Genomic DNA, 11453 nt, shown 5'->3' with positions numbered 1-11453 from the left:
GACCCAGGCTGCACGGGAATGTTGGAAAAACGCTTTAATTGTTACTACCTGATACCATGATGTTTGTAAACGGACAGCATGGTTAAGTAAACTTCAGTGAACTGTGTTTGCAGTGTGAGACAGAAATCTCCATTTGGTTCTCTTCTGTCGAATGCTTAACATTTTATTAGTTTTTTCCACTATTTTTGATGCACCAAAGGCTTAAAGGGATAGTTCATTACAGACATGTATCATCTTTTTTCCATGAAACACAAAATGAGATGTTTCATGGAAAAGAGTCTCTTTTCATTACAATGAAAGTGGATGGTGACTTATAATATTAGAAAAGTGGGACACATCTTGCTTCATATTTGAATTTTGCAAGTTAACTGTCTGTGAGGTACGCTGACATAATAATATTTTAAAATAAGACATGCAAGAACCTACAGTGATCTGCATCATGATGTCACCAAGCACTATTTTTGTAGTCCAAACAACTTTTGTGGTAAAGTGGTAAAGTTAAAAAAAAAAAAAAGTTTGGAGATTGGTGATTTGATTTTTGAAAGAAGTCTATCATGCTCTCCAAGGCAGCATTTATTTGATCAGAAATACTGTAAAACCATAATATCGTGAAATATTGTAAATTGTAAATAATATTGCAATTTAAATAACTGTTTACTATGTAAATATATTTTAAAAACTAATTTATTTCAGTGATGGCAAAGCTGAATTTTCAGCAGCCATTACTCCAGTTTCCATTGTCATATGATCCTTCAGAAATCATTCTAATATGCTATATAATATATGATTTTGCTGCTCATTAAACATTTATTATAATTATCAATGTTGAAAACAATTATGTTGCTTAATAGTTTTGTGGAAACTGATTTTTTTTCAGGATTCTTTAAAGAATGGAAAGTTCAAAACAACATTTATTTGAAATAGAAATCTTTGGTAACTTTGTAAATGTCTTTATTGTCTATTTTGTTCAATTTAATACATCCTAAGTATTAATGTCTTTATAAAATCTTATTGACCCCAACCTTTTGAATGGTAGTGTAGATTTAAAGTGTCAACAACAACAACAAAAAAAAAACTTTATCATAAAAATCTTTGTGTGCACCTAAAATCTTTACATAGATTTTATCTTTGTGTATCTCAATCTCCTTTTAAATATGTCCAGTAGTTTAATTTAAATATTTTGATACATTAAGGACATTTTACTCTATTCTTTCCATAATAAACAGCAATAGGTGCTTGCTTGGCATAAAACAACCAAATAAATAAATTAATGAAATAAAGTGGTTGTACGTTTTAGAGCTTTGCAATGGTAAAAATTTTCTTTGACTTATAATGACCGTCTGTTATTCAAACAAACCTATTGTGTACTATACAAATCTTATGCAGTTGTATTGATGACTTTTATTATGCTTTTGGCTCTTGAATGTTATAGAAAAGATCAGCTTGGACTTTCTGTTTCAAGTCAGTAAAAAAACAATGGTATGAAGGTGATTAAGACAATTTTCATTTTTAGGTGAGCGGTCCCTTTAAGAGGCATCTCTCACAGGCACACACGAGGAAGACGCACGTGATTATGCTCTCAGGAGGTGTCACTCCACTGTTTACAAAAGCTTCAAAAGGCAGAAGACGAGCTGGAGTGAGAAACCAGTGCATTTGTTGTCGGCCAGCATCTTGAAGAGCCTCAACATGCCAGCCATCTCCAGCCTGAGCCTTTTGTTGCCAAGCGTGCAGAGCTCCTGTTGCTAAAGGAAGTACTAAAATGTGTAGTTATGTGAGATCCCTCCTCGCTGAAGCCGGCCCCCTGCTGCTTCTTCCTGCTCCTTGGCTGGATATGAAGTGTTGCTTGATGGGCTTTTCCCCTCTGACAGTGCCACAAGAGGAGTGACAGATCCGTGGGAGAGCTGACCCTCCTCCCAGAGGAAGTGCTGGGAGCCAGGGGTGGCCCATTCAGTGCCCGAAGGCCACTCTCTTCTAATGGAACATGATAAGCTTTTCATGAGGCACTGTGCAGCGCTGCTTTTGTGCGCTTGTGTCTCTGTGGGCTCGGTACATCAGTGCCGTCATCGCTTTGCTCTGAGTTCATGGGAACACGAATTGTGTAATTGAGAACCACACCTAGTTAAGGTTACCCATCTTGCCTAGTATGTGTGAAAACAACAACTAGACCTTGTTAATGATAGTGATTCCAGCCAGATAAAAATACTTATTACTGATCATTATTGGCCAGCTTTAAGTATTGGGTTAGTTTTACCCAATCTTTTTTGCAAGATCTCATTTTGAACCATTCATCCATGTATGTTTCATTGCTAAGAATGTTCGACCTCATGAAGTTTGTCATTACTCTTCAGGTGGAAATTTCTGACTACTCTCTGGTGATGAATGCAGGACATTCACTTTTGATTGCATTGGCCACGTCTCAAAGTCCAATCAACAACCCATGAATTTAATTGAAGTCCTCGTCCTACATTTTTCTTCTTTGTTAAGCCCCATTCACACCAAGAACGATAACTATAAAGATATAACTATAAAGATAACGATATTAGCGTCCACACCAGCGAACGATATCGTCTGTTTATTCTAAGGGCACGTGCGTCTGCCGCTTTAAATTCTTGAGCTCGTTACAGCAGGATGGATTCTGATTGGCTGTCAATTTTTTTTATTGTTGATCAGCTGGAGAAAAATCATTTTGAAAGTGATTACAACGATTTTTATCGTTATAGTTGTGGTGTGGACTCTGCTATTCTTTAATATTGAGAACGATTTTTAGAACTATATCTTTATCGTTATCTTTATAATTATCGTCCTTGGTGTGAACGGGCCTTTACACTTTGTGCGTCACAATATGGAAGAAAAGATATGTCGCTACTTTAAGTAAGAAAGTTACTGAAGTCTGTTATTGTACAAAAATGAATGATACCTCAAATTGTGAGTCGTTGAGGAAAGATGTGCTACCGTATTACTTATCTAGCCAGTTTGACTTTCATTTTTTTAACCTAAACAGAATGTCCCAGCCAATAAACGGTTAAAAATTCCATATCTCACCATATATCTACTGTCTGAATATAGTAGAGACTTTGTGACCAGCTTTGTTTGACTCTCTAAGCGACCACCCAAAACACCGTAGCAACCACATAGCAATGCTTTGGCAACCACCCACAAGACCACTGCACTCAAGGAAATGTTAAACTAGTTATTAAGCATGCACACAAACACAACTTTCATTTAGTATGAACACGCATTTGATAAGCCCTTTTTAATAGTTTTTATTGTTAATGTGCCAAATCAGTTTATTTCTTTAATTTTTATTGTTGGTGAAACAATTTTTCTATATTGCACTTTTTAACTCCATAGTATCTAAAATACTAGAATTTACGGTCACACTTTATTTTAAGGTCCAATTGTAGCCATTAACAAGGATTTCATTACACCAAATATACAAAATAATGTTCTTTTTAGCAGCATCATATGACCCCTTTAAGTTTAGGTATTGGTAGGATTAGGGATGTAGAATATGGTAATGCAGAATATATGCTTTATAAGTATTAATAAACAGCCAATATGTTAGTAATAGGCATGCTAATAACCAACTAGTTAATAGTGAGAATTGGAACCTATACTAAAGTGTTACCGAATTTGCTTTTAAAAGGCCACATATATTAATGTATGTGGCAGCATGTTAGTGTAGGTATCGCCTCTGGAATGCATTTGAAATCTGTCAGCATTTTTTACAAATTCACCTGGATTTTAATTTTTTTATCAAAATGTTCAGTTCAGAGTCCTACTTCCCTTAGCAACAGCTGCCCCTGAATTCACTGCATGAAAATATTGTTTAATATCAGTGTAACATAGTTTGTCATCATGTCAGATGGTTCTTGAATACTGGATAAATATTCTTCATACACTTCATCTTTTGTTTACATGCGCACGTGAGCGTTAGCTGTTAGCAGATATCAGCTTCAGACACCGGTGTTGTGTGGAGGAACTCGGTGTGTGTGTGTGGTTTTGATGCTTGTGTTTGGACTGCAGAGGCCATGGGAGGTCACGTCCTTCAGTGACTCGGACTATTTGCATGCTGTTCAAATCTGTTGCACATACAGGTTTGTGGTGGATGCTTTTCTCTGTAATAATGTCCAGACATGGGGCAGGTCGTTTGTTGCCTTTGTGTAGGTCTTTTGTGTGTGTTTGTGTGCACGTCTCTACACGCTGAGAGAAGCGTGCAGAAGTACAGTACACGCACACTTTCTCAGAAGGCTCACTGCCCTGCGGCACAAGGCTTCAATTCCTCTATTTCCTGTTTACAGTGTCTGAGGTTTCCTGTTCTTGATGCATCTCCACTGGGTGATCTTGTGATTGTACTCTGGACAAGGCCTGTGTTAAAAATAAAACACCCTTGTTTCAGTGTCATCAAAAGTCTCACCATATATATCTATTGCTTTTAATTCTGTGTGCATGCATAAAGCTTTTTTTTTAATGCAATCCTTTTTTCATTCTCTCTCTCTCTCTCTCTCTCTCTCTCTCTCTTAGCAGTGTCATCAAAAGTCTCACTTAATTCTGTGAATTCTGTGTGGATGCATAAAGTTTTTTTTTTTTTCTCCTTGTCTTGTGTAATTTTTTTTTTTTTTTTTTTCATTTCTCTCTTTCTGTTTTGTACTTTAGGTTTGAAGAGATAGTCAAGAAATTCAAGGTTGAATATCACGCTGGAGGTGCCACTCAGAACTCTGTAAAAGTTGCACAGGTTGGTACTCAAAGCTGTAGCCAGTATTAAATGCATGCAGCACTAGCAATGACAAGGTCATGAATTTCTAGAGAATGCAGGAATGGATAAAATGTATAGCTTAAGTGCAATATAAGTTTCTTTGGATAAAAATGTCTGCCAAATGCATGATACACAGCTCCCTCAGATGGACAGGTGGTTTTGTACATCCTCTGTGGTCTAAAGTGCTCAACTAGGATGTCTGTAAAACCACAAAGATTAAAAAAAAAATGCTAACATATTTAGTTAAAGAAGTTTAGTGCATTTGCAGAGTTCCTCGGCAGAGTTCTAAAGGTCAAGATGTCAGATGATTGTCTGTTTGCGATATATGTCATCAATGAACATCTTTATACAGATTGATATTTACTGATATTTAATGATTAACCTATATATTTTTACTAACCATATAAAAAGGTCCCATGTACACTTATAATAATTCAAGAATTAAGAAGAATTCCTAATCCTGAATGATTACGGGTGTACCTATAAAATAAAATAAAAATGTTTTATCTTAAAATAATGCATAAAATATAATAACAATAAAACATATGAGTTTTGTTTTATTGATTGCTTGATTGATTGTCCCTGTGTTAAATTTGTAGCTAATTGCAATCTAATTCCTTGGTAGATTTTTATGTTGATGTTTATGTTGATGTTTATATTTCTGTTTGTCAAGTTTTGAAGTGTTTTCTGTAGGGTTATAATTCAATGGTAATTTATTATTATTATTATTATATAGCAAATACTTAAACTAATAACAAAACATACTTACAGTCGCTGATTCAGAAGTGCCAGATTGTCATAGCAAAGTCGGAATTGACCCCTTTTTTTTATTTTTAGAAATAGCGTTTGTGCACAGCCAGCCTTTTACTCTTCTAGGTTCAAAAAACTGTCGTCCATAAAATGCGTTGCACAAATTCGAACATCTGGGTTGTGCTGTTCTGTTGTAAATAAATCTTAACCAATGATTCCTAATTGCATCTACTTCCGGAAGGCCAAATAAAGTGCTTTTGCTTTCGCACTGAAACACAGCGTCTCCCTGACATGGCTGCATCAACACTACTGCTGTTCCTGAAACCACGCCTTCTTTCTTTGCGTGCACATTTGGGCGGCATTATGCTAATATTTCCACATAGTGACGTAGACATGTGGGGGCGTGTTAGAACGAGCCGTTTTAGGAGGCGTGGCTGACTCTTAACTTTTATAAAGAATATCTCTTTGGATTTGAGACTTTAGTCTTTGCAACTTTACAGTTCTTCTTTATGCACCAAGAGCTTGTAACTTTATTATTATTTAATTTATTTATTTTAACATATTATACATTTGTTAGCTACAAGTGTTTACACTGACTTCTGAGATTTTGCACAGTTAATAAGATATAACTAAGATATCTCATAGTTTTTGGTCACTATAGGGTGTCTGTAGAGACAGTAAACTCAACTAGATAAACATATAGGCCTTTATTAGTAAATTATGAAGCATGTTTGATAATATGTGGGTAAATTGTTACTTTAGGTGCAGTTTTACCTTGAGCTCTGGTAATTGCTGGCCCTCAGGCCTGTACAAAAGTAGTGTACCGTAAAACCATCTCATTTTTGTGAGAATAATGTCAGCGGTGAGACTTGTACACAGTAATTCTTTCACAGCTTAACTTTTAAGAACTTGCTGCAAGCAGTATATTTATCTTTTTTGGATCCATTTTTGCTCCAGTTTTACAGGTTTATATTTGTTACATCAGACACAGCGAGATTTAAAGTTGGATGCATCTCCCTGATTTATAGCCCAAACGAGAGACAGTTATCTTAAGATCTTTTCAGCCCTTGACTTTAGCTGGCCTAGACTGCAGCCATTTTTGGGTTCGAGCGTTTCCAGAAAGTCTAAATATTGCTTTTCCCTTTTTTCAAGGTTTTTCCGAGAATTCCCAAGACATGATGCTTCACATCTGAGTGGGATATTTTATTTGTGTGATATTGTTTAAGGCCAACAACAGAAACAATCTTAAGTCCCCGATGGTCTGGTAGGGTGCTGTCACAGCAGAGAATGAAATCTGCTCAGATGGCCTTGTTGCCCTCAGGGCCCAACTAGACAGAGTTTGATTCCTCCAGCACATGTCCAGTACTGCTGTGTACTTTTGCAGGCGGCTGCAGACATCAACATTTTTAAGACCTCAAATACAGGAGTTATTTAGATATATATCATCTAAATATATAGACACATGGAATTTTCTGATGATCTCCAGATGATGCACAGCATCCAAATCTACAGATGCATTAGGCTGCAGAGGCTTTCACACGCAGTGCATCTATCACCGTGAAATACAGACCTTGGTGTGTGATGAGGTAAGACTGTGGATAATCATTTGGGAATCTGCCAGTGCAAGCAAATGTGATTTCATTACTTTAGTGTCTGACTCCTCGTGTTGCCGAGCGCATTTGTTATGACCCGAATACAGCCCGAAAGGACTTAGAGAAATGATTCTTCATTTAAGTCTTTCTTTTTCTGCTGCATTCCAACATTTATTTTGCTTAACAGGATTTGCTGTAAACGTCCTTGCGAGGATGTCTGCGCTATCTTCCAGCTCTTCACCTGCCATCGCAGATAACAGAGTCGGGGCGGTTAAAGTTGTGCCCATTTGAAGCGGCGGTAGTTACGAAGGCTCCCAGTGATATGTGGGTTGTTAAGTAGCGGTTTGATCAGACAGCTCTTCAAAGCCGGTTCGCGTAAGAAGGGAAGCTTGATGCCAAACCAGGCCTCTGAGATTAACACATGGCAGCACCTGGAACGCCAGGAGCAATGCAACCTGTGTGTCGGTGTCGTGGAAAACGAGAGCTTTCAAACGCAATGACATGGGCTGCCTTGTGTGCGTACATCAAAGCGCCCATGTGGAGATGAGGTGCTCCAATCGGAGGCTGCTCTCAGCCTCGGGCGCTGCTTGGCAGACGTGGGAGGGAGCATGTTCCGCTCCCAATACCTGACCAAGATAGGTAGACCATTTACACAAGAACAACCAGTCACTGGAGAGGCAGAGCTATCTCGCTTGCTCTGCATCACCTTTTCTCACTTCTCCCCTGCTCTTCCTGAGACCATGAAATCAAACCCATCACCATTTTTTTCCCCACCTTATCCCCTCTCCTTTCTCTTCATTCCATTTGTACGCTCCAGAGAAGCACACACAGCACAAACACATTCCCCAAAGAGTCTTTCTTAAAGGTTCAGTCACTCATAAATGTAAATTCTGTCATCGTTTACTCACCTTCATGTATGACTTGCTTTCTTCTGTGGAATGCAAAAGTTGGAATAATGGGACTGTCAAGCTTCAAAATGACAAAATACACGAGTTGTGCACTATATTCAATGTCTTTTGAAGCCATTTGATATCTTTGTGTAAGAAGTAGTCTAAAATTGCCATTGACGAAAAGTTGTTGTTCACTGAAAATCTTAAAATCCGGCCTAGATCTCCTTCATAACAGTTGATGATTGATTTAGTCATCATTTTGAATTAGGTCTTTTCAGTTGATTCGGTTTACAGATTCATTCTCAATGATTAATTCACGCACCAGACTGATCTGGTTTTACAACATTCCATTTAATTTGTTTGTCACACAAACCTATCAAATGGCTTTGGAAAATATTTAAATGAAACTTGAAATGTTACATTTATAATGCTTTTTGAAGTTTGAAAACTCTAGTCCTCATGCGTTTTAATCATATGGAAAAGAGCAACAAGCATATTCTTCAGAATTTCTCTTGTTGTGTTGCACAGAAGAAAGTAAGTCCTATGGATTTGGAACAGCATAAAGGCAAATAAGTGATGACAGAATATTTATTTTGTCTGAACTATCCCTTTAAGACATTTCATTCTGTTACCGCATACATTCCTCATTCTTGTATAAAGCCTAGGACGTCAATATAAATCTATTAATGGTTCAGCTCTAAGCCTCCCCAGATGGTTCTTTTGGTGTGTCTGAATTGGTAAATTTGTGCAGGAGACATATAGTCTTAGTCTGACAGACACCACTCTGCCCCACAGGATTTTCACAGATGAAGACTCTCACCTGCAGAAAGTAACAATCTCCCATTCTCTTTATATAGCACTGCAAAGAGAACGCACCGGCACTGCTCTACAGCCCCAGACATCAAAGCCAGGGCAGAGAATCACACTCTCCTCCACTGTATATACAATGTTCCCCAAGCATTCTTCTGCACTGTGATCAGAGACTCGGCTCCATTACATGTGCACCCCTGGTGCGGCCCCTTGAGCAACGGAGAGTTTGAGAGGGGAAGAGGCTGACACTTACCAACAGAGAGAGCAGTTGTTAGGTACTGCCTCTATTGGGAGGTTAAATTACTCCTCTAGAGCTCGATAGGCCTACAGCTTTGAACAGTTGCCACTTTTGAGCACTTGCAAATTGTTGCAGGCAGAGTCTTAATAAGGTTCATTGTCTACAAATTGACATTTTTGAAAGCAACTTCTAACATCATAAGTGTAATGTAATTGGTGTTTCGTATTAAAGGTTCATCCAAAAATTAAAATTGTCATCATTTGCTTACCCTCATGTCAGTCCAAAGCTAAATGACTTTCTTAATTCTGTGGAAGACAAAAGACGACACTTTTTTTTTTTTTTTTTAAATGTCTCTTTTTGTCCATACAATAGAAGTCAATAGTCACCAAAACTGTTTGGTTACCAACATTCTTTAAAATATCATCTTTTGTGTTCCAAAGAAGAAAGTCCATACTGGTTTGGAACGACAAGAGGGTGAATAAATCATGACTAAGTTTTCATTTTTGGGTGAACAAAAGCAAGCAAGCAAGCAAAGGGATATCTTTGCTTCTGCAATCTTTCTTTCCTCAAATTCTTCTGTTCTCCTTTTTATTCTATTTGTCGCTGGCCCATGGTGCCTTCGCAGATTCTTTTTCAAAGTGGTGAGGGGGCCCAACCTTGGACTCAAACCGGACTCTTTTATTGGAAACACATGTGCACTCTGTAGTTGGAACTCTTCTGTGAAGAAAATCACTTAGCTCTCTTCAGCACACAAAGGCCTTTCCCAGTTCATATTTTTTGCATGGAAACTTAAATTGGGGAAAAGTTGGTGCCTAGAACCAGACATCAGACTCGAAGACGAAACGTTCCATGACCTCATGTTTGACTTGACTTACTACTTTGCTTTCCTTTGAAAAAAAGTCTCTTGTGTCCATCTGACCTTTCTCGATATAGAGTTAATATATTTTTTGTCTTTCATGGAAGAGCTAGTCTCAGTGGAAAGGGGAAGAAAATGGCAAATGTTACATGTGTATCAAACTTGGCAGAGGCAAACGTTTGGACGAAAGGAAATTTCAGTGCAAAAGAAAGGAAAGTTTGAAAGCTCTGATGGCTCATGAGATTAACAAGACACATACCAGGGAACACTAAACTCTCCACGGTGAACGGCCACAACATCTGTGTCCAATATTCACAAAGGAGAGAATGAAAGTAGTAAAATGTCTCTGTGCCTCACTGTATGCGATTGAGGATTTAGATACGTGTAGATAAGTGTGAAAGCCTCCTCATTGTTCTGGATTTCTGCAGAGGGAATGTTAAATGTACTTTGAGCACAGGGAGGTTGTCTGATTAATGATTGCTAAATACCTGCAGGTTTTGGAGATGATGTGCAGTGCGGTGAGAAGCTGAAAACAGCCCCATCATTAAGCATGCTCCTCCGTTTCTCGACAGAAGGTTAATTGAATGTTAACATTCAAAAGCGCCAGCTTCTCGGACAACTGCGCTGCCAAGAACAGTTTATTTCCTTCCTGACTTGATGAAGGGTCACAGACAATTAAGCGCCCTGAAAAAGAAAAGCGTAACAGACTCACCTTTTGCATTCCTGGAGAGCAGCGGACTGGCATCCATTTCCGTCTTGCACGGGAAGCTCTGCGGTTCTCGTGAGGCCAGAGCAGTTACACCCAAATGCTGACGGTGAGCTTTAGCAGGATTCTTGTGAAATCACACCTTTCCTCTTCCTTCCACCCAAACATTGTTTACTGGAAGCGTGAAGGGGCGGATACTCTAGACTGTACCATTGTTGACTGCCCTGTCTGTGGCTGGAGCACATGTGCTGTGTCTCAGCTAATATTTCACCATTTGTGCCTCATAGGGAGTCGGAGAGCAGAGTAGATCATAACAGCTCTAATCTTCGGTTTGATCAGTCCATCGGCCTTCCTGCATGGGGCTCCCAATTCTCTTCGAGCGCTCTCGTTTATCAGAGTGCTCTTGTCTTATCTCAAGACCTCATAATCTAAAAGGGTCGACGATACACCGTTTCCCACACTGTTCTCGGTCTTGGGCTTTATTTATGTGACCTATAAATCCATTCGGCATGGTTTCACTTTGAGAAAAAAATCACCTTGCCTTACACTCGCTACAGGCAATACATACGAATACATATGTGACCCTGGACCACAAAACCAGTCATAAGGGTCAATTTTTCTTTAATTGAGATTTATACATCACCTGAAAGCTGAATAAATAAGCTTTCCATTGATGTACGGTTTGTTAGGATAGGACAATATTTGTCCGAGATGCAACTATTTGAAAATCTGGAATCTGAGGGTGCAAAAAAATCTAAATATTGAGAAAATTGCTTTTAAAGTTGTCCAAATGAAGTCCTTAGCAATGCATATTACTAATCAAAAATTAAGTTTTGATATATTTACAGTAGGAAA

General features: G+C 38.3%; 1 protein-coding gene across 1 annotated transcript in view; it reads left to right on the top strand.

The window, feature by feature from the left end:
• The first annotated feature begins 3173 nt into the window (after nucleotides 1–3173).
• Nucleotides 3174–11453, top strand: part of LOC107726968 (adenosine kinase-like) — a 51552-nt gene continuing 43272 nt past the window's right edge. Inside the window, exons 1-2 of the mRNA XM_016536679.1 lie at nucleotides 3174–3180; nucleotides 4657–4735. Of these exons, the coding sequence (XP_016392165.1) occupies nucleotides 3179–3180; nucleotides 4657–4735 (81 nt within the window). The 5' untranslated portion in view covers nucleotides 3174–3178. The remainder of the gene's footprint in view (nucleotides 3181–4656; nucleotides 4736–11453) is intronic.

Source organism: Sinocyclocheilus rhinocerous, unplaced genomic scaffold (genome assembly GCF_001515625.1).
Source record: "Sinocyclocheilus rhinocerous isolate Xijiao unplaced genomic scaffold, SAMN03320098_v1.1 scaffold1868, whole genome shotgun sequence".
Taxonomy (NCBI): Eukaryota; Metazoa; Chordata; class Actinopteri; order Cypriniformes; family Cyprinidae; genus Sinocyclocheilus; species Sinocyclocheilus rhinocerous.
This window is presented reverse-complemented; position numbering and strand designations above follow the sequence as displayed.